General features: G+C 38.5%; 1 protein-coding gene across 4 annotated transcripts in view; it reads right to left on the bottom strand.

Annotated features, from left to right (window-relative positions):
• LOC132105956 (PHD finger protein 21B-like) overlaps nucleotides 1-24,612 on the bottom strand; it is a 67,384-nt gene that overhangs the window by 13,566 nt on the left and 29,206 nt on the right. For 2 of the 4 annotated variants that reach the window (XM_059511528.1, XM_059511529.1), the window contains 3 exons: nucleotides 13,338-13,559; nucleotides 3,931-4,023; nucleotides 274-618 (listed from right to left, as the gene is read on the bottom strand). In XM_059511528.1, the coding sequence (XP_059367511.1) occupies nucleotides 274-618; nucleotides 3,931-4,023; nucleotides 13,338-13,559 (660 nt within the window). The remainder of the gene's footprint in view (nucleotides 1-273; nucleotides 619-3,930; nucleotides 4,024-13,337; nucleotides 13,560-24,612) is intronic. The other 2 variants (XM_059511530.1, XM_059511531.1) reach the window with 1 other exon arrangement.

Raw genomic sequence — 24,612 nt, 5'->3', positions numbered from 1 at the left:
TTACTAGCAGCGAATAACGATATCAATGCTAGCATTTCCTGTTACTCTCACTGTCGTTCATAGATGAAGACTGCCATCTAGCAGTCAGGATGTAAACTCAAAATGAAACAACTGCCATGAATCTTGTATGATTTTTTTTTTTAAATATCGATATTCCATTTTTGAGAATCGATACAGTATCGGCAAAAAAAATATTGCAATACTCACATGCATCAATATTTTCTTACACCCCTAGTGTTTATTAGGTAAGTAGGTGATGAAAGATCTTCTGACCTTGCTGTCAGGGCTGAAAATCAGCGGTTGCACCTTAATGGCCTCGGTTACTCCTGACACCCCGTGGGCTGCAGGCGAGGCTGCTGAGATGATGGCGTAAGCCACCCCTGGACTTGCGGAGGTTGTGGACGTGCTCGGAGCAGATGAGGGCAAAGAGGAACTCTCTTCCTGCCCGTTGGAAAGTCTCTCATGACTGAAGGTGCTGTTGGCAGTTGGCAAGGATGCGCCTTGGCTCTTTGGGCTAACCACATCCATGCTCTGCAGCACGGCCATCGTTCGACCAGGCTGCTGCTCTTGGCATGGGCTGTGGGGAAGGCTGTCTGGAATAAGAGTCTTTGGCCTGACCTAAAAAGACACAGAACACAAAATTTATTCCCCTATGCAGCAGATGTTTCTTGGCTTTGGCTTCGAATATATTGATCTCTTGAACAAAATCGTTAAATCTTTCAGGTCAAGTTTCTATCAGATTTGATTGACATTTGCTTAGTTGCAGGTTATTTTTGGCTTGTTTACTATCTCTTTTATTCTCAGATGTTTATGTGCTTATAGTTTATGAATAAAATTCTATGTGAGCAAAAGTTTTCTGGTTATTTTCACTTTCAATTTTTTATTTTTCACATTTCAAATGCAGTTTTCCATTACTATCCAAAGCTGATGGAGGAATTTTACCCCTGCAATCGTCATTTATAGAGCAAGTTCCATCCATTAAGATGTAGATGATTTTTTTCTTCAGTAGAATGGTACAGAAGATTTTTAGCTGAAACCATGATTTTTTTTCCCTGACAATATATTGAAGTCTTATGAAGGGAAACAATCAGTCTGTGGAAGAAACTACAAATCAGTCAAAAATCATTTGCGAAATAAGCCAATATACGTCCACATATGATCCAATAATCTTTTGGCCAACTTATTCAGTTATTCCAGAAGAACATGCAACTGAGTAAACATTGGGACTAAAGAACCGATGAGCAGTTATACAAGCATGCGTGAACCAAACACTTGAATAAAGGGGCGAATATGAAAGTTTTTAGAGTGCGTCATGGTTTATGTAAAAATGTGAGTTGATTAAAACCAGTTTATTCACTTTATGTTTTATACATGTAAAATATCTGTTTCACATCATTATTGGGTGTTTTAATAATATAACTGTGTATACGTGACTTAATTGCATGATAACATGAACAAGCTTGTGAAACGGTTATCTAAACCAGTTCATTAGAATGAAGTGTCCAAAAGAAGCAGTTTTCAGAAAAAAAACTTACCTCTTTGTCTGAAGCTATGGATCACAGGTAATAATGTTGAAAATAATGTTATATTTCTAGTACAGACAATTGTTTCATTAATATCTTAATATAAGATATTACCTTAATATAATGTCAGGAACCATGGGTATTAATTTTGTTTTGCTAGTATATTCTTAGGGCTGTCGCGGTTAAGAAATTTCCCCTGCGGTTATTATGGGTGGCTCAATAGCACGATATGCGGTATTACCGCCATTTTTTTTTTTTACATACCTAATTTATCCTGATTTTGCTGCATACAAAGCTCTATCATTGAGTTATGTAGCATATATTGTTGCTTTTTTAACTGACAGAGAGACACGTTTTAAAACATTTTTGTTTATTGTTAAATGCCAAACAGCAACAAGAACATGCGTTTTCATATTATTTTTTTTTAAGAAATCGAAGAGTTCTAACATGTATTACACGTATTTGCACGCGACTTTGGACAGCAGCGGAAATCTAGACTGATTATCGCGCCACTGGCCCACCAGGACAGTGGATTCGTGTAGGAGTCGATGCACTCCTCGTTATCTGCTCACGCTCTCTTGGGTATGGGCACTAACGCGGAGGTTGTCCGTGACTTCAGCAGGTATGCCTGTTACTTTCACGGCTGTATTTTACAGATTTCGCAAAGGCTTCAGCTACTGCTAACTGTCGGCCGGTACTGGTCTCAGCTGTTCTTTTTGATGTTGCTCCGCGACCTGATGCTTGAGGGGGCAGCTGCGCTGGATGACAGGGGACACTCTAAAACGCTTACCGTGAAAAACGCTTAACATGGCTTAATGTACTAAGACAGTGATATTAACAGACCAAACGCACTAAAAATCATACTATCTATAGAAAATCAGATGAGCCCTGAATATGAATGCAACTCGTTTAATAACACGTTAAGCCTTTTCCTCCCATAGAAAACCGTTATAAGAAAACTGTTAATGTGGCTTAATGTACTAAGACAGTTATTTTTAAAAACCAAACTCACTATACATTATACTAATAAAGTATACTATGTACAAAAAAAAAAACGGTGAGTCCTGAATATGAATGCAACTCTATAAACGTTAAGCCTTTTCCTCCCATAGAAAATCGTTATAAGAAAACGCTTATGACGTTATATGTGATATGTGGCTTAATGTACTAAGACAGTGATTTTTAAAAACCAAACTCACTAAACATTATACTAATAAAGTATACTTTAATAAAGTATATTATATTTAAAAAAAAAAAAAGATGATTTTTTTTGATGATTCAGATGATCCCTGAATATGAATGCAAGTCGTTTAATATCACGTTAAGCCTTATTATGGTTTTCTATGGGAGGAAAAGGCTTAACGTGTTATTAAACGCGTTGAATTCATATTAAGGGATCATCTGATTTATTGTAGATAGTATACTTTATTAATATGATGTTTAGTGAGTTTGGTCTGTTAATATCACTGTATTAGTACATTAAACCACATTAAGCATTTTTCACGTTAAGCGTTTTAGAATGTCCCGATGACCTCAAATTAGATGTATATTGCCGCGTCACAGGAACCTTTTTGCAGCAAATTGCATATCGGCTCATCTATATTCACTGGCCCGCCCATTTCATTGGGTTGAAAGCCAAAATGTTCCCAAACTGGCGACGTGACATTAGGTTTTGGGACGAGAGCGAGCGCCTCCCATCGTTTCAGCCGATCTATTCAAAACAAACGAAGCACCATAAAGCTACAACGGCTCGCGAGAAAATTACAGTCGTAACCATATTCTATCATTAATTTATTTAACATTGAATGCACAGTGACAAATTGAAAAAACAAGAAGGCCACAGCCTCATAAAAAAAAAAACGAAAAAACAAAAACTGAACACTGCTGTTGCCGCGGTTTCTGCGGTTGCTATCTTTCCTCTGCGGTTTGCCTGTCAATAGCGCGGTATTATAATATTGCGGTTATCGCGACAGCCCTATATATTCTTTTTTGATTCTCAAAGGTATCAATCTGCTGTAATGTCCTACCGAAGAAAATACATTACCTGAGGGTGACTACATTAACAACAAATTTTAATGACTGGGTGAACTATTACTTGAAGACATACAATACCTTCAATTTTAATCAAATCTTTGTTGATGAAAAGTCTACTAAAGTTCATTAATTTATTCAATAATTACAAAAAATGAAACTCTTTTAAAGCAAAGAATAAAGTAGTGATAAAAAGCAATAAAATAAATAAAAGAGAGATTTGATTCTCTCTCATTCTCACAGTTAGCTGCTCCTGTTAGGGGTCACTACAGGGAATTATCTATGCTTGCTGTATTTGTGCCTTCTATGAAAATTATTTGTAAAAAGTAAGGTTTCATGAATACAGGTTTGAGTGTTTCCTAATGTTGTGTATTACCTGAGGTAGCACACTGGGTGAGTGTCCTGCCAGCCGCTGCAGAGAGCTGATGTGAGGCACCTTTATCGGGATCGCAGTGAGGGCTCCCAACATCTGTCAGACAGAAACCAAACATATGATGAGACAGCAAAAGCAATCATTTCAGATGTCAGGAGGGCAGAATGATGAAAAACATACATAATTACGTAGGTACTTCATCTGCTGCTCATGCTAAACAGCCCAACAGGACAAAAGAGCCGGATTCATTTTCAAGAAGTGGTTCTTCTACAGTAATTGTGCTTTTTCAGTGAACTGAAACAAAAACTGGTACCAAACTCTTGGGATTGACTCATTTCATGGCTCATTTTGAGTCAGTCATTAAGTAGTGATTCAGGGGATGACTTTTGTTTTAGTGAGGTCCAGTAGTTTAACTAATGTATTGGTAAGAATAAATCAGTGGATCAGAGGTTTGGAAGATTGATCTGGGCAGTTGTTTCTTTAAAATAATTTGTACAAGTTTGACTGATTCATTAAGCCTAAATTAAACATGATTACACATTTGAAAATTCAAATCTGAAAATGAAACTGTATTAGAAACGGTAAACCATACAATAGCTTCTCTTTTGATACAAACATTCGAATAATCACAGAAGTAGCTAGCATAAGTTTATAATTATCTGACGCTGATGTCTACAGTAGCAGTCAAAAATAGAATAAATCACCCTTTGATAGTAATTTGTTTGAAAAAAGAAAAGCTTGTATTAGACTGTAATCACATATTCTAAGAGCACGTTTTTTTAAGAGACGTTTTTTTATATATATATATAATTTATTTATTTAGTTTTGAATTTTAATGTTTTATTAAGACCTTGAGTAACATCTTTGCTTAAATATGGACTAAGCACTCTTGTGGAGATTTAACCCCTCAGCCATATATAATAGCACTATAAATACACTTGAAATATTACATTTGATTTTAAAGCTTTAGTTTGCTGTAGATGCTGTAATGTCATCCATGGCCGCAGTGAGCACCGATTTTGTCCTGCCGTCACAGGGGTCTTATATAACCAGAAGAATACAAGACAAAAGAGTTTGAGACTTAGTGCTTTAAAATCCCTCTCAGTCACTCATCTCAGTCTAATGTGCAGTAGTGAACCGACATGAGGAGGTGGGGCAGCCTGCGGCCTGTTCCCATGACAACGGTCCGGATGAAATGTCTTGCTCCGTCAGGGCTGTGATTTTAGTAATTGCTGAATCCCAACAGAGAGAGAGAGAGAGAGACAGCAGTAACCTTGAGCTGCGGCATTCAGCTTGTATTTTCTGAAAGTACTAAATTAAACAGCAGGCCTGCAGTGAATTACCCATCAGCCCCTGCAGCTGCCATAAGAACGAAATGTCAGGTGAACGCTAACAATTCTGCTCTTTCCTGGAACGTCACGGACTGTTTGAGGATTCAGAGGCCTGATTAGACCTGTGTAGGAGTGAAATGAGTGTAAAAGACTCCTCACACAATGATAGGGGAACCAGACTGAAACACTTCCAGCAGGAGTTCATGAAGAGTCAGAAGCAATAAAGCTTATTCTGGCCTGGAGCCCCATTATGCTTTGTAATGGTAAACTGAAGCACTTATTTTTAGCTGTTTATCAGAACATTTCAAATGCAATAGTCTATTTTTGTGGTCCACAAATGAAATAAAGTAATTTAGGTTTGGTGAGTTGTCATAGATCTTATGGCTGTTTAAACTACTGCTGTAATCAATGATAAACAAATCTGACATTTTTATAATACTGTATGAAACATTCTGTGTGGACTTTATTAATTAATTTATATTAATTTTAATGCTATGAAAACAAAACACTTTAAGTATTTCTATGTACTCTGTTCGTTTTCCAGTAAAATAACTTAAAATCTTTAAGATTCATTTACTTGTCAAGCAACACCACAGAAGATATTAAGCTTTGTTTAAGAGTTCAAAACATACCACCAAATTAATTCAAGAAAATTCTGATTCTACAATTCATCAAATCAATAAAAAAATGCAAGCCTTCCCATAGAAGTTTTAACAAAATTCTGTTGTAAAAATGTATTTATATTTATATTAACACGTTTTTCCTTGTTCAGCTGTTAAAATATCTACTGAAAACAGTTTTATGACAGAATATTTGTTCACTACTTTTCTCAAATAACAAGCAATATAAAAAGAAATAACCAAAAAAAGTGTGCATGACGAAACCAAAATAGCTCTTAACACAGAAGCTCTTATGATAAAACACATTAAAAAAAAAGACTTGTATATACTCTTTTGCCAGTGGTCCAATACCAGAAAACACCACATGGAGGCGCTGTGAGCAGTTCAAATACTACAGTTAGTAAAGCCACTATCTTCAGCAGGTTGGCATAAGAGGAAATGACACTTACGGATGAGTGTTTTATAGACAGAGTGGAAAAACTACAGTGACGTTTATCTCAATACAGCCGGAACAAAATCATATATATTATATTTGTTTTGCCACAGATTTAAATCAGCCCTCTACTTAAAAGGACAGTTGACTTCAACCATGGAGACAGACAAACAACCAACCTTAAAGTAACATTAATCTAACATCTATTATTTCACAGTATTATAAAAAACCATAGCCTTACATGTTAGCTGAACCAGGATAGTAATATTCTTTTGGAAATGAAATGAAGCATTCAAAATGTGTCATCAGAACAACTCTGTGCTTTTCTCTCCGCACATGTAGACGCTGTGCAATTCAATTAACACTTGACACTTGCCGTGTCACTGGTGTGTGGGAAGTTATTAGTGATGCTTTTTGGAATGGCGTGTGCTACTGTGGCTGTTTGTAGCATAGCACCCCATTGCTGACTTATCAGTGGGGCATAAATATCGGCACAGAGCCCATCTCCATTTAGGTGGCTCCACTGTAAGGCTACACTAGATACAACTGATGGTGTACACTAGGAGCTGCAGAGCTGCAGATCATGTTAAAAAATGTACTATCACTAATGAATGGAAAAGTGTTTTAACATGGGTTTTAAATTTGAACTTTAAATTTGAAAGCGTCTTAAAGACGTGGTGCCCTATAATACACTCAGTGCAATGCGATGCAAGGCGCAGCGCAAGTTTGTTTGCTAGTTTCAGTCCGGCGCTGTTCACATTTTCCCATTTTCCCATTTTTAGTGCAATGCTTTTTTAAGGAGCTGAAAATAGACTGCGCCATAGACCAACTCAAACCTGGTCTAAAGTCTGGCACGATGTTTTTTCTTTGTTAAAGAGCGTACACGCTGCTTATTAAACACAGGGACGCACAGCAGCACACAAACGTGCCAAATATTAAAAATTAAAGGATTGCAATGCATAAGAAAAAAAATATGTTTACATTAAAAAAACTGAATGCAGTGGAGGGAAACACAAAAATGCATTTTGTGTGAACCAAACATAAAACTTTGCATGGTTAAAATATTTTACAGTTTAATAAGATTCTCTTTCCTTGTCCCCATATATTTAAAAATATAATTAATATATAAAATGACTTACAATACAGCTTATGTCACTGATATTTTGCATCTTTAAGCATGTCAAATCAAAGTCACATGGTGCAAAATACAGAATACAAAAACCCATAATAAACATAAAGGACCCTCATGGGCAGAGTTTAGGACCTGGAGAGTTTACATCCTAGCCCGGTCAAACACATGACAGTTATTTTCATATAATCCTGAAGATTTCGGTAAAGTTGTTTAAACTGTTTTATTATTGTTGGACATTGACAATGCAAAACTGTGGATGTCGAGGGCTTGATCATTTGCTTGCTCACCCCTGCTTATGATGGTGTGTCAAGTTCAATTACATAATTTAACATTTTTTATGACAAAGCAAGGTTATTTCAGATTGTAAATTGTCATGTTGTGACTCGCCAAATATTTCTGATATTAATAAATAATTAATTATATTTGAACACAATATTCTTTACATTGAAAAAAAAAAAGATTAACATTTACATGTATTCATTTAGCAGAAGCTTTTATCCAAAGCGACTTAAAGGGTTAGTTCACTGAAAAAACTTACCCTCATGTCGTTCCAAACCAGTAAGTAACATTTATCTTCAGAACACAGTTTAAGATATTTTAGATTTAGTCCGAGAGCTTTCTGTTCCTCCATTGAAACTGTGTCACATTAATCCACAAATGACTTAAGCTGATAACTTTTTTAATGTGGCTGACACTCCCTCTGAGTTAAAACAAACCAATATCCCGGAGTAATTCATTTACTCAAACAGTACACTAACTGAACTGCTGTGAAGAGAGAACTGAAGATGAACACCGAGCCGAGCCAGATAACGAACAAAAGATTGACTCGTTCTCGTCAGTGTACTGTTTGAGTAAATGAATTACTCCGGGATATTGGTTTGTTTTAACTCAGAGGGAGTGTCAGCAACATTAAAAAAGTTATCAGCTTAAGTCATTTGTGGATTAATGCGTATTGGAGACGAGAACCGTTTCAAAGGATTCAGTCAGATTTGGTGAACTGGTTCAAAAAGATCCGGTTACATCGAATGATTCGTTCGCGAACCGGATATCACAAACTGCTTTGTTTTGAACTCTCTCTCACAACAGACACGGAAGAGAAGACAATGCTGAATAAAGTTGTAGTTTTTGCTATTTTTAGACCAAAATGTATTTTCGATGCTTCAAAATATTCTAACTGTACCTCTGATGTCACATGGACTACTTTGATGATGTTTTTCTTACCTTTCTGGACATGGACAGTATACCGTACACACAGTTTCAATGGAGGGACTGAGAGCTCTCGGACTAAATCTAAAATATCTTAAACTGTGTTCCGAAAATTAACAGAGGTCTAACAGGTTTGGAACGACATGAGGGTGAGTTATTAATGACATAATTTTCATTTTTCGGTGAACTAACCCTTTAAAAATGAGGAATACAGCAAGTGATTCATCTCAAAGAGGTGATAAAATGAGAAGTGCTCAAAAACATTGACCAGAACAAATAGAAATTAGAACAGGGAGGGAAATAACTCTGTCTTACTCTGGCAGACTTTAAAAGGACCTAATATATATGCACACAAGTGAACATGAACAAATGATTTTATGCCATTTTTCGAGTCACAAAATTGTATGTTTCAACAATAGTAATTAAATCTATTCAACTAATTCCTGGAAACCAACAGCAAGAATTTCCACTCGAAATAAGTCTCTTTTGTTTGGCATTGACATCTCTGGGAAACAGCAGAGAAATACTTCTGACTGCTGCCTAACAAAAGTAAAGACATCTGCAGAAGCACAGTGAGGGGGAGGTTGTAAATAAGCAGACAGAAGAACGACCTTTCTGAAAGATGTGCTGCTGGACTCCATTTTTATGGACTCTGTAAATAATGAACCCAATCTCTGAGCTCAATCTGTTGCCTAATATTCCTCTTTTGTGTTTCCTGTGTTAAAATACATGTTGCCTCCTGAAGCAACCATTTGCACATGGACACTAATAATCATGTTATTAAAAGCATTATTTGAGGTCTAATTTAATAATATTATTCATTCATTTTTTTACAGGCAAATAACAGGAAAAGAAACCCTAATAATAAGAATAAGTTATAACACTCCAGCTTTGTTATATACAAATTGATTTGAAATAAAATGCTGTAATGATGATTTTATATTTGTTAACATTTACTGTATGCTCTTAATTTGCATTTATGCAGCAAATGCTACTATCCAAATCATCTTACATGGTATTCAAGGTACACATTTCTAGCTTTCTCTTGGAATTGAACCCTTAACCTTGATATTTGATTGTGAACATGGACTGCTGTTTGGGCTACAGGAAATCCTGTCTGGTTATATCCGTTACATAATTTGATATATCATTCTAGATCTAAGATTCAAGCAGAAATATTTGACTAAATGCTTTTGCCATCAAATTTTTCATTTTGACAAGCTATTTTTTATCTTTAACAAAAATATTACAGCAATAATAAAACTTTTTTTCATATTCCATGCAATCTTTAACTATCCAGTTCTACAAACTTTTTTTTTTTCAATGAAAAAATATTCTTTACAAAATTTGTTTTAAATTTACTGTATACTTGTCTAAGCCATTTTATCCTTAAAAAAGGTATATCATTCAAAAGACTCTCAACAATTATGCTACAAAAATGCTACAGCAAAATTAAATATATGTCAGGAGTGGACATAAAGACATGCAACAGTCCTAACCTTTGCTGTTCACTGGTGATGTGCAAGTCCAATCATATAAACTTCGGTAAAGATGTTGCTAATTCTAATAACAAAACTTTAGAAATCCTCACCAACTACAACTATTGGACGTTTTACCCTTATTGTTTTTGTAGTTTGTAAAACTGCTTCATATGGCACATGTGTGCTGAAATGATGCTGTTAGTATGTGCATCCACACCGGACCACAATCCATTTATTATCCGGCTCCAAATCCGGCTCCAGCCCCCCCCCCCCCCCCCCCCCCCCCCCCCCCACACCTCTCATATTCATCAACGAAACAAAAAGGCTGTGACTGGTTCTCCTCCTCCAGTCTGATGGGTGTTTTAAGGTTTGAATCAGTGGGCAGCTGGGAGAGCTGAAAACAGCTTCACTCTCCCAAACAATACAGCCATAAAAGGCAGTAAAACAATCCCAGCGTTCCAGCATGAAGGAGGGGGAAGGGAGAGAGTAGGGGGAGGAAGAGTGAAAGAAGCAGTGGAGGGGGTGACTACTCATGCGAATAAAGACTCTTTTCTGTTGGGAAGGTCTTTGCTATTATTTATGAAGACCTGCACCAGGACACATTCCAACCAGAGCAGACAATATTTTCTGATATAAACAACGAGGCAACGGGTGACTGTAAAATAGGTTTGAACATCGTACCTGTTCAACCAAACAATGAAAATATTGTTTTGTTCACTGTAGTTTGTGAACCCGATTATTTCAGCGTTCCTATGGTTGACCGTTTGTGTGTGCAGCAAAAGTACAATGTGTCGCAATACTGCACTTTGAGTGTGTCCAGTGTTGTATGATCTCTAAGCAAATAAATCATTGAAAATATATAGATTTTTTTGTGTTTGTAGAAGTTTGTGGACAAACATATGTTTAGTGTTTTGTTGGCTGAGCATAATACAACCAACAACAAAAGGCAAGAGAGTACTGTAAGTGAGTGAAGAACAATACTCATCATACAGTCATACCTTTGGGTTCACAAAGGCTGCAATTTTCAAAAAGACACACCAAACATCTTCCCAAACTTGTTATGAGAAGTGTTTAATAACCCGTTTTCCAAAAAATAGAGCCATGTATAAGTAAACCATATATTGTTGAGACGGTGTGTTTATTGTCTTCATGTTTAATCAAAGCATTTCTCTTTACTTTTAATTTTGCTGCTGCAATAGCTCAGTGTTTTAATCCTTATAAGGGATCTTCTGGAACATCAGAAGATACATTACTTCTGTGCAATTTTTTTTTTTTTTTTCTGCATGAAGGCACCTTCCAGCTTCCAGTATGAATGACATTTTACACGTTATTGCACTCAATAATGCTCACATTGACACTTAGGAAATAAAGAAATTTGAAATAAACCTCAGAGAATCATCATGATTGTGATCATAAAAATGATCATACTTTTGGATGAAAAGGGATGTTTAGAGGATGACTGAGAAATGTAGAGGAAATTGTTTTTCTCAGTGTATGTACAAGAGGCTCACATTTAATATTTAAGACATGGATGCCTGAACTCCTGACAAAAAGTAAGAAATTGTTGTCATATAGGCCTAGTTTATAATAATATAATATTTATAACAAAACATTAATGCCTTTTCCCACTGACCAAAAACAATTGGCGTGAATGTTCGGCACAATGATGCTTTGAAACGAAACAATAGATCCCTATGGGGCTATTCACACTAGGCGCAAACATTCGCGGTGCGAAAAAGCAGGGATTTTTTTTTATTCGCCCCCTGTGTTTTTTTTTTTTTAGATAGTTGAAATGGGCCATCCAATTAGATTTGAGCTAAGATCACGTGCCCGGAGCAGCAGCTCTTGCGCAAAAAGGCAAGAGGGCTGGCGCTGTTTCGAAAACCAGTGTAAAAAAAACACAGAAGAAGAGTAGACTATTCTGATAGTGGATGCCGAGATCTTGTTATCATTGGTATCTGAGAACAGATTTATTCTCGCATGTTCTTAAGATCATTTCTATAAATTCTCCACTGAATAATGTGATCTGGAGAGCACTGTCCATTTTGTGACAAATGACAAGCAGTGTATCATTTTAATCAACTACAAATTATTAAAAAATCAAGTTATTACAAGCACTCGATGATGTTTTTTTTTAAAGAGGGTTTTAAGAGGGTTTTAAGCAAATATAATAATTACATACATTTTCAAGTGTAGCTTGATGATTATTGTACCTCTAATCATATTTTAGGATGTATTCCTGTAAGCATCACACATATTCTTGTTTAGAACCAAACTTTATTTATCTTAATTTAATGCTGTATATTAAACAGCAGACGATGTTAAATCCATATACCCAGAACCTATCTGAGGAAAAAAAGTTTTAAGTCACATCAGCATACATTTACATTACATTTTACATTTATCAGACGCTTTTATACAAAGTGACTTACAGTGCATTCAGGCTATATATATATATGTATATATATATATATATATATATATATATATATATATATATATATATATATATATATATATATATATATATTTGTTTTCTTTTTTGTTTACCAGTATGTGTGTTCCCTGGGAATTGAACCCACAACCTTTTGCGCTGCTAATGCAATGCTCTTCCACTGAGCCACAGGAACTACTAGCTAACTACTAACAACTAGCATGCAGGATTGAATTAGCAGAAGGCGATAGATTGTTTCGCGCTAGTTGTGAAAGCACTGTCCGTTGGCGATTCGCCTTACTTTTTTTCCTCGCGCTCAGTTTGAAACAGCCTTTAGAACTTTATTATGGTTATTATAGTTATAGGACCCTCCATGTTAACAGATAAAAGTTTTCTGTTAAGTATTAATTATTATTAATAATAAATAGCCCTAGTGCAGCCCTAGTGTGTGGACAGATGAATGACCAACACAATAAAAACACAAAAAAAAAGTGCAATTTTGCTCGCAAAGTCATAGCTCAACTTTAAGTTGTGTCAAATTACACATCATTTACTCTGACTTAAGTGCACACTTTACACAGAGGGACAGTACTTCCAGGCAGAACTCACCAACATAGAGAAGGCCACATGGCTGAATGTATCATTTGTCACTGCATGATGCTGTGCATTACTTTAATAATTTTGTGTTCCCGTTTCATGCCAAAGCTGTACTATATATATATGTGTGGATAGATTTATTGTACATGTGGCTGGCTGATGTTAGTATAGTGTACCTGTGAGCGGCTGATGTGCTGTCCTGCGGGTGTTTGGAGGTTGATGGGGGACGTCTGGAGCGTCTCAGAACTCAACGCCTTTTGTCCATTAATGTGTGCCGTCACCATGGAAACGGGAGTCTTTGCTGGCACCACAGAGATGGCGATGCTCTGGCTGGGCGGCTTGATGAGGGTGAGAGGTTTGGCGGCTGTCCCCACAGGACAACTTCTGACGGCGAGCTTCTGTTGCACAAAACACACAAACAGCAGCAGGTCATTAACCCTAAAAACACTGATAACCTATAGACTTCCTCACTGTATTAAAACTTTAATGATAGATCTAACAGGAGTTTTCTTTTTGAACCAGTGCCATTCATGTCAGTTGTGTACAGGCATGCTAATTACCATGAATAATCAAAGTATTCGCCCAATTTCCAGCACACAGCAGCTTGTACATAAAGAAGAGATTAAATATAAAATGAGAGGCTGCTTTGATTCTTGTTCCTGCATTTGCATCAGCTCAAGTTCAGGGACTCGGATTTAAGTGTGCACTTTAATGCAAGTGTGTTTATTTGTTGTTCAAAGTCTTTTTCCATTTCCTCTAATTTACCGTGGGAAATAATACAGCAGATGATCAAACAGTCTTTTAAGGCAGAAAGTAGAGCAGCATTCAATTTTACGTGTGTGTGTTTGTGTAGAGTCGAGCACACTGCAAACTAAATTCTTAATCAGTGTTTTTGTCGTCTGCAAGTAAAAACAACCCTAAAACAAGATAAATGGAGATATTAATAAAGATATTAAGAGAAAATATGTAGTTTTTGTTAACCTTTTGGCATTTTTATGCATAAACTTCATATATGTGCTGTTTTCAAATGATCTTGAAGTTAATTCAACAACTTTGCTACACAGTGAAACTTATCTTGCTTTTTAGGAATTCTAGGGAAAAAAGTACAAGGTTAAATTAAGCACAAGCATAAATCATAAACTAAAGTTATTTAAGATTTATGCTTATAACAAAAATACTATTATAATAATATTAATGCTTCAAAAATGTATACATTTTAAAAATATGATATTATTACAATTACAATATTAGATATATTTTCTGATGTCAAATCTTACCATCTTACATAATTCCACTTCCAGTAAATGTATCTGGTTTGAAGGATACTTAAATATTTGACTGGAAAACAAGACTAAATCGATTTTTGACAGTGTGGATTATACAATCTGACGGTGCATGAGGAAGTGTCATCATCGCCCCACACACAGAAAGCCTCTTTTGCTCCGATCAGCACAGTTCACACTATAAGCACTGTGAATATTTCATATTCCATTCCTGTTCTCATTTCTGAACTGCTTTTATGGTTTTCTTAGGACTGTGAGGGGGAAGGGAGCATATGAAAGGGAAAGACAGGTCTTTCATATTCAAAGGCTGTATATCTGTAAAGGAGCATTTTCAATAAGTTCTTCACATGTGAGCACCTACAGCAAATAAACCCCGACTAACACGTATATTCATAAATGTATATTCAGTTTGAAGTGTGATGTGTTTGAACAAGACACACCATCAAGATTTTTTTTCAGTCACAGTCAAAGCTGCAAAACGAAAGGAAAGATCGATTGCACTTAAACTTACAATTACCCGTGACACAACGACGACCATGTTAATAAGGAATAAGGTGTTAGAGATATAAGGGAGAGGATGGGGCATAGAGAAGATGGAGAGGTTCAGCAGATCTCAACGGAAAATACATTCTTGATTTTTTTTTTTACAAATTCCACTCAAATCTGCACACTGAACAAATGTTAATGCAGTAGAAACACATCAGGGTGCACACTCACTTTATTTATTTTTTGTTTGGTGAAATGGGTTAACAATATAATGAATGAAATACAGTTGTTGTCGCTTGCTGATGTGGCTGTAAGCAGCCAATTTATTCTTAGATCACATAGTATGTAAACTTTTCTCAAAACCTGATTTTAATATCACAGTTTTGGTGTTCAGTGTTTTGTCAGTTTGCTGTTAAATGCACAGCATTGTCACTAGGTTTTTATATTGAAAAAATAAAAATGCAAAATCTGCTGTGTCGTTCAAGTATTTCGAATTGTTTTTGTCACGATTATTAGATGGAGTGCCCATGAACTTCATTAGAGGGCACTCCACTCAGGACCATTCCACCCATCAACCACCAGATGTCACTTGGACACTAGCACCTCTCATACTGTTGCACCACACCCGAACTACATTACCCATGAGTCACTGCATCACAATCACCCTGCCACACCTGCACCTCATTCATCAGCCAATTTCCTTGCCACACCTGCACCTCATTTACACACACGCATAAAAGCAGCACATTCACTCTCACTCACTGCGAAGTCTTGTTTAGCCAGTCTGACATTTCCGAGCGTTTTCCCTGTGTTTATTATTCCTGTGTTTTGACCTTTGGACTGTTTATTCCGACTCTGATTCTCCGCTGCCTGTCTCGATCCCTGCTTGTTTCTGATTACGATTCTGGTTATCCCTGACACACCTGACGCCATTCCTGATCTCTGCCTGTATGACCATTCTCTTTAATAAAGCGCTGCATGTGGATCCGAACGTCTCTGGCTCATCATTACAGAAGACTTCGCCACTCAGGATCCAGCAGCTTTTTGTGTGGACACTGGTCAGGTATGGAGATGGCAAGCCTATTAGCCCTCAAGCAGGGCACTGGATCACTCGAGGACTATGTACAAGAGTACTTAGGCCTCACCTTTTTCTCTGATCTGCCGGATTTTGTGCTGATTGACTTTTTTTGTGATGGGCTAAATGAACCAATAAGGTCATTCAGTAATCAGTGAGGGTCCCCGCTCATCTCTTAGTCAGTTTATGGACTATGCACTGCTGATTGTTGGCTCAACATTCACAGTGGGTGTCGCAGAGGCACACGACCCTGGACTCACTCACGTCATGGCCGCCAGCCCAGCGCCACTGCACAAGATGGCCACCAGCCCAGCGACACTGCACAAGATGGCCGCCAGCCCCGTCGACTTTCCAGAGTCAGGTCAAGTCACTACTAACACCCAAAAGTCAAGTAAAACAACAGTGAACTCTCCAGAGTCGAGTCAGGTTCCAGTGAACTCTCCAGAGTCGAGTCAGGTTCCAGTGAACTCTCCAGAGTCGAGTCAGGTTCCAGTGAACTCTCCAGAGTCGAGTCAGGTTCCAGTGAACTCTCCAGAGTCGAGTCAGGTTCCAGTGAACTCTCCAGAGTCGAGTCAGGTTCCAGTGAACTCTCCAGAGTCGAGTCAGGTTCCAGTGAACTCTCCAGAGTCGAGTCAGGTTCCAGTGAACTCTCCAGAGTCGAGTCAGGTTCCAGTGAACTCTCCAGAGTCGAGTCAGGTTCCAGTGAACTCTCCAGAGTCGAGTCAGGTTCCAGTGAACTCTCCAGAGTCGAGTCAGGTTCCAGTGAACTCTCCAGAGTCGAGTCAGGTTCCAGTGAACTCTCCAGAGTCGAGTCAGGTTCCAGTGAACTCTCCAGAGTCGAGTCAGGTTCCAGTGAACTCTCCAGAGTCGAGTCAGGTTCCAGTGAACTCTCCAGAGTCGAGTCAGGTTCCAGTGAACTCTCCAGAGTCGAGTCAGGTTCCAGTGAACTCTCCAGAGTCGAGTCAGGTTCCAGTGAACTCTCCAGAGTCGAGTCAGGTTCCAGTGAACTCTCCAGAGTCGAGTCAGGTTCCAGTGAACTCTCCAGAGTCGAGTCAGGTTCCAGTGAACTCTCCAGAGTCGAGTCAGGTTCCAGTGAACTCTCCAGAGTCAGGGCTAGTCACCATGGACTCTCCAGAGTCAGGGCTAGTCACCATGGACTCTCCAGAGTCAGGGCTAGTCACCATGGACTCTCCAGAGTCAGGGCTAGTCACCATGGACTCTCCAGAGTCAGGGCTAGTCACCATGGACTCTCCAGAGTCAGGGCTAGTCACCATGGACTCTCCAGAGTCAGGGCTAGTCACCATGGACTTTCCAGAGCCAAGATTAGTCACTGGTGTTCTTCATAGACAGAGTCAAGTCATCAATGATCTTCATGAGCAGAGTCAAGTCATCAATGATCTTCATGAGCAGAGTCAAGTCATCAATGATCTTCATGAGCAGAGTCAAGTCATCAATGATCTTCATGAGCAGAGTCAAGTCATCAATGATCTTCATGAGCAAAGTCAAGTCATCAATGATCTTCATGAGCAAAGTCAAGTCACCATTAACCTCCATGAGCAAAGTCAAGTCACCATTAACCTCCATGAGCAAAGTCAAGTCACCATTAACCTCCATGAACTAAGTCAAGTCGCAGTTGATCCTCAGGAACCAAGTCAAGTCACCAACGATCTTCATGAGCAAAGTCAAGTCACCAACGATCTTCATGAGCAAAGTCAAGTCACCAACGATCTTCATGAGCAAAGTCAAGTCACCAACGATCTTCATGAGCAAAGTCAAGTCACCATTAACCTCCGTGAACTAAGTCAAGTCACAGTTGATCCTCAGGAACCAAGTCAAGTCACCAACGATCTTCATGAGCAAAGTCAAGTCACCAACGATCTTCATGAGCAAAGTCAAGTCACCAACGATCTTCATGAACTAACTCAAATCACCAACGATCTTCATGAGCAAAGTCAAGTCACCAACGATCTTCATGAGCAAAGTCAAGTCACAGTTGATCCTCAGGAACCAAGTCAAGTCACCAACGATCTTCATGAGCAAAGTCAAGTCACCAACGATCTTCATGATCAAAGTCAAGTCATCAACGATCTTCATGATCAAAGTCAAGTCATCAACGATCTTCATGAGCAAAGTCAAGTCACAGTTGATCCTCAGGAACCAAGTCAAGTCACCAACGATCTTCATGGGCACAGTCAAGTCACAGCTGATCTTCATGAACCCAATCAAATCACCACAGATCTACCAGAGCCTCGTCACATCTCAGCCGAACTCCCAGAACCTCGTCACATCTCAGAGCTCTCGTCCTATCCTGTCACGGCCAGGGAGGCCGTCAATGAGCTCTCATTCATTCCGGTCTGGGCTATGGAGACCATCCACCAACTCTCTGTCTGTCCTGTCATGGCCACGGAGGTCCTCCATGAACTAACCGCCTGCCCTGTAATTGCCAAGGAGGTCAGCTACCATCTCATCACGGCCACGGAGGCCGCTATTAACCTGTCAATGTTCTCTGTTTCAGTCCCACCTGAGCAGACTTGCGGTCCGGTGCCATCGACTCCACTGTGGTGGTCCTCTGCTTCGCCCTGGTGGGCTTCTGTCCCGTCTGCTCGGCTGTGGTGGTCCTCTGCTCCGCCCTGGTGGGCTTCTGTCCTGTCTGCTCGGCTGTGGTGGTCCTCTGCTCCGCCCTGGTGGGCTTCTGTCCCGTCTGCTCGGCTGTGGTGGTCCTCTGCACCGCCCTGGTGGGCTTCTGTCCTGTCTGCTCTGCTGTGGTGGTCCTCTGCACCGCCCTGGTGGGCTCCTGTCCCGTCTTCTCAGCTCTGGTGGTCCTCTACTCCTCCCTGGTGGGCTCCAGCTCCACCTGCTCCACTCTGGTGGGCTGCCACGCCACCTGCTCTGCCTTGGTGGACCCTTGTTCCAGATTTAGGCCCAAGGCGGGCTCCCGTTCCCGAGTTAAGCCCATGGCGGGCCCCTGTTTCCTATGCCAGGCCCAGGAGGGGCTCCTGTTTTCCTGAGTTAGGCCCAGGAAGGGCTCCAGTTCCACCTGCTCTGCCCCAGTCCACTGCACTTCCTCATGGACCTGGCCCTCCATCCCTCCCCCTGTTCCGCCTCCGCTCCACCGCCCTCCTAGATTGTTTTGAGCGTCTGGAAGCCGCTCCTTTGGGGGTGGGCTATGTCACGATTATTAGATGGAGTGCCCATGAACTTCATTAGAGGGCACTCCACTCAGGACCATTCCACCCATCAACCACCAGATGTCACTTGGACACTAGCACCTCTCATACTGTTGCACCACACCCGAACTACATTACCCATGAGTCACTGCATCACAATCACCCTGCCACACCTGCACCTCATTCATCAGCCAATTTCCTTGCCACACCTGCACCTCATTTACACACACGCATAAAAGCAGCACATTCACTCTCACTCACTGCGAAGTCTTGTTTAGCCAGTCTGACATTTCCGAGCGTTTTCCCTGTGTTTATTATTCCTGTGTTTTGACCTTTGGACTGTTTATTCCGACTCTGATTCTCCGCTGCCTGTCTTGATCCCTGCTTGTTTCTGATTACGATTCTGGTTATCCCTGACACACCTGACGCCATCCCTGATCTCTGCCTGTATGACCATTCTCTTTAATAAAGCGCTGCATGTGGATCCGAACGTCTCTGGCTCATCATTACAGTTTTGGTGTTGAAAATAGTTTTACTACATTGCCTTTATCCAAATACTTATATAGTATATAGTATATATTCTTATATTATATAGAAATGGACAAAGGCGGCTGATGTTCCGTAAATGGAGATATGTAGACCGAATAATATTGTTCACATGCTTTCCAAATTGAGGACCACTCCCAGACTTTTAACCTGAGTAAATGGGGAGATTACAGGGTTATCAACAGAAAGTGAGATCCTGTTGGATTTTGACAAATTAGATTTGGTACCAACAAGTAGAACTTCTGTTTTGTCAATATTCAGCCAGGATTTAAATCTCTTCTAAACAGCCCAAAAGAGAGGAAGAAAGAAGGGTAGAATTTAGCTTAGAAGAAAAATAAAGCCGGGTGTCATCAGCATAGCAATGAAAACTGATGCCATATTTCCTAAAAATGTTACCAAGGTGTAGTAAATAAATAATAAAAGAGGCCCCAAAAAAGAGCCTTGAGGAACACCAGCTGTAACAGGTGAAACGTATGATCGAAAAATTTTAAGTTGAACAAATTGAGTGTGCCCAGAGAGATAAGATCTGAACCAACTAAGAAGGACACTGGTTATTCCTATAGAATGTAGTCTATCTAAGAGAACTTGATGAGAAATTGTATCAAATGCCGCAGTTAAATAGAGTAGAATAAGTATAGTTAAAAGTCCAGAATCGGCTGACGTCAGCAGATCACTAACATCTTTTACCATAGCAGTCTCTGTAGTACTATGCAAAGGGCGGAAACCAGATTGGAATTTTTCAAACAGGCTATTTTTTAAAAGATTGGAATGAACCAAAGATGTAACGTTTTCCGAAAAAAATTTAGAGAATGGACAAATTCTCTAAAATTGGGAAATTGGGCGAAAATTTTCAAAATTATTAGTGTTAGCCCCTGGTTTCTTAAGTCTTGGAGTGATTACAGCAACCTTAAAAGATGAAGGATCCACACCAGAGGTGAGAGATAAGTGTATAATATCAGTTCCTATACCAGATAGAGAAAATAAACAAGCTTTGACCAGGTGAGTGGGGAGTGGATCTAACTGACAAGTGGAAGACTTAGATTGTTTGATAAAACCTTTATATTTCAGAAATATTTCATCAATAGTTGGAACTGTAAAATAGAGACAAATGAGTATCACGGGAAGGTAAATAGGACAGATCAGATGCCACATTATTTTGAGAAGTTAATTGTTGATGAATATTTCCAATTTTAGTATTAAAAAAAGGTAATTTAATTATCACACAGATCACTAGAATATAGATGAGAAGGAAGGGTATCAGGGGGCTGTAGGATATTATTTACTCTATTAAACAAGGACCTTGTATTCCCTTCACCTAACCCAATTATATTAGAGTAGTAATCAGACTTGGCAGTTAAAATAGAATTCTTGTAAGAGATCATATGATCTGTGTACATATCTAAATGATCTAAAGTTAAAAATTCACCAATAAGGACAGGGTGTAGAACTTTATAAACTTCCCCTTATTATGACAAAGAAACAGCACAGTGCAGCAAAAGTAATTTAAAATCACCACAAATGCCCACCAATGTAGTGTGAATAGGGAGATTCTTCTTGTGTTATTCATTAATTCCCTCACAATGCACGAGGTGAGCTCTATTGTTTCTATGGATCAATGTAATCCACAGGAAACCTCACAACCGGCATCTGGACACAACCTTTCACTGCTGCCTCATTCACCTTAAGACACCGCTGATTGTTCCAAATGTCACCATATGAACCATATCCACCCCCACCCCACCTCTCAAAAGCACAAGGAACATAGGTTAAAGAAGATAAAAACTGTTTTATGCAAGATCCATCAGTATAAAATGATGCTTTTTTATTAACATGCTTTTGAAAAGTGTTTTGTATGTCAAAAATGGTGGTGTGATGTTGTGTTTGGAACTGTAGTTGTCAAGTTAGTCAAAGAAATGACCACTTATACAACCACCACACAACACAAAAACACTGCTATCAAATGTTTGTAGAATTCAATTATTAAAATAGTCCTATAAAATTAAGGGTATCACACAAATATAAATACTACAAAGATGCCTGTGATTCATGTAAATCTAAACAAACTGATTCACCTAAATGAATCAGACACAAACCAGTGTAGCATTTTGTCACGCTATACTGCAGCATTAAAAAAAATGAGTCCATTACACTATTTTTAAGAACAGTTGACTACTCTCATTCTTCTGGCTGACGTTATTAGACAAATGAGCAACATCACCTCCTGAAGGCAAATCTGGAGATCAGTTAAATGTCTCAATCCGTTCATAAAATACAGTTACAATGTTTGACCTGAAAATGACAATATTCCTTCACATAGTAGTGTGATGTGTATATGTATATCACGTATTATATTTCATATAAAAGGGTTATTTTACAGCATGCTCAGCAGCATTGAGTTGACAGGGGTTGGTTGACGGTCTGACATATACACACATTAAAGACTTTTACAGCACTATAATGAAGCGCTCGGACCTCTCTTGCCTTAGGCTAAACAGATCAACCACGTCTCTCATGTCAACACTGAGCTTCCAGTTTCATTGTTCCTGGTGATTAGAAACGCTCTCCGATATCAGACACCTTTAAAGGAGTCACTTTAATGCTATTCTCTTTGCCAGCATCATGATTCCTGTCAGAAAACCTATAAATTAATCAATATCCCACTGTGCTTCAAAAATCGCAATGATTTGATGGTTCTAATATATATTCAAAACTCTTAAGACATCAGTGGTTTTTGTGTAAAGACTTTCAGGTTTTATGGTCAAAACAGTTCTGGTCTGGGTAACAGAACCCTTTTACTGGAAAGGGGCTTAATTCGGCTTCAAACTCTTTTTGTAGAAGTTCAAGGTCCATGCTTTATGGAGCCAGAGAGCTGTAGAAGATGTAGAGTAGGTTCCATCCGAATGACCTGAGCACCTCCTCCTCTCACATGGTGATCCCACTGGAGAATGGGATAATCCGGGTCGGTCTCATGCTGTGTGATTTGGCCTCAACACCAGCACCCTTCTGCCAAACAACAGGCCATGAGTCAATCCTCCACTCTCTGTGATGATAAGACTGTGTGGACATCAATCAACACATCAGAAGACACAAACCCCTCAGTAAGAGCTTTAAGATGCTTTCTCATTTTTGCTCAGAGCCTTCAAGCCACGACTATCGCATTAAATCTGGTCCACACTGCATCTTATTCTAACCAAGAGCTGCCCACTTGGACAGAAAATACAACTGAACCATATTTTACAGTTTTTTATGTTGAGGTAAAGGTAAATTCGCACCATAATAATACACAGATATACATTAACAGTTTGTGTCAAAGAATATCTGTTCAATTATTGAAAACTTTACACACATTTAAAGTATGAGAGAAAGCGAAGCTGTTTCGAAATCGCAACTCAATTTCGAGATAGGCGAATGAATAATGACACAACAGCTCATCAGAATCTAGCATGTTTTATATTATTAGAAGCAGAATTAGCCTACTATTAGTATTATTATCTTTTCAGTATTATTGTTCTTTTTTTAGCTTATCTGAAGCATTACTACAAGCTCATAAAGTGTTAATATGTTAATGTCTTTCAAACCATATCACATTTGAATGCACGTCTTTGTTAAAAGCTGTGGACTTTATGAAAAAAAGATTATTAAATTTAAATGTACCAGACCCTTCATATAACAAAATGTGCATGGAGGGTTGCAGAGATTAATAAAAATTCATATGAATATGAATATGTCTATAAAAAGAACAAAACTGGATCCTGACTCCCAATTTCCAACAACTAACAGTTGTGTCTACTGCCGATTTAGGCCCTTCAACAGTTGACAGCAGCCACTGACATCCATAGCATGGAAAAAAAAAATACTATGGAAGTCAATGGCTTCTATCAACTATTTGGTTAAATATATTATTCAAAATATATTTTTTAGTGTTCAGCAGAAGAAAGAAACTCATACAGGTTTGGAACAAGTGGGGGGTGATTAAATTATAGTTATATTTTTGTTTATACTATCACTTTAACATGACACAAGAACATATTCAATAAACAAATCAAAGTCTTTCAACTGCCTCCATTTCAATGATCTGAAATACCAAAAACTCATTTCTTTCATCATGTTTGATGAAAGCACAGCTCTCTTTAGTTTCTCAGCACAATAAAAATCAGTATTGTACTTGTATTCAGAAACTGATTATTTTCTTGCTTTAATAAAGCTGCAGATCAATATTCAGACAGCTGCCTATGCTTCTGCATTCTGCCTGTGAGATTCAACAAGGCACTTCATCTCACTGTGACTCACTATTTCATTACACGCACACAAATGAAATGCCATATGTGAGCTCCAGCAGCCTCTATGACTGCTGGAGAAATCAATCTTTACTGAACTATCGCATGTGTTTGTGTATGAATGTGACGAGTGAAACTACATCTTGTTTCTTTTATTGTGTTTGGTGGAGCACGACAGCCTGAGTTGAGTTCAGTTTGACTCCTCTGTTAGCCGTATAACAAATGGCTTGCATCATTTCAAGTGTCATTTTCCAGATGAAAATGTGCCATACACATAACATTTCCTCAATGTTTGCTAACATTTATTTCCACTAGAAGGGTACATGAAATCTTGATTGGATTTCTTTCCTAGGAAAACTGTCTTTTACATTGTGTGTGTGTGTGTGGGGGGGGGGTTAAATAAACTACTTTCTGCTTTATGAAAATAAATTAATTTACACAGGACTCACAGACTGTCTAACACTTGGAACATTATCATGCATATTGATAGAAAAAAAAGGTGCATATCTTGATATCAACAAAAGATTGATGCAACATTTCATCTTCAAGGAAACTGATTCAAGGTTATTATAAATAATGACACTGGCATCTTTTAACATTATTCTACAGCAGAATCT

The sequence above is a fragment of the Carassius carassius genome, chromosome 26, assembly GCF_963082965.1.
Source record: "Carassius carassius chromosome 26, fCarCar2.1, whole genome shotgun sequence".
Classification (NCBI taxonomy): Eukaryota; Metazoa; Chordata; class Actinopteri; order Cypriniformes; family Cyprinidae; genus Carassius; species Carassius carassius.
Note: the sequence above shows the minus strand (reverse complement) of the source record. Positions and strands in the feature narration are given on the sequence as shown.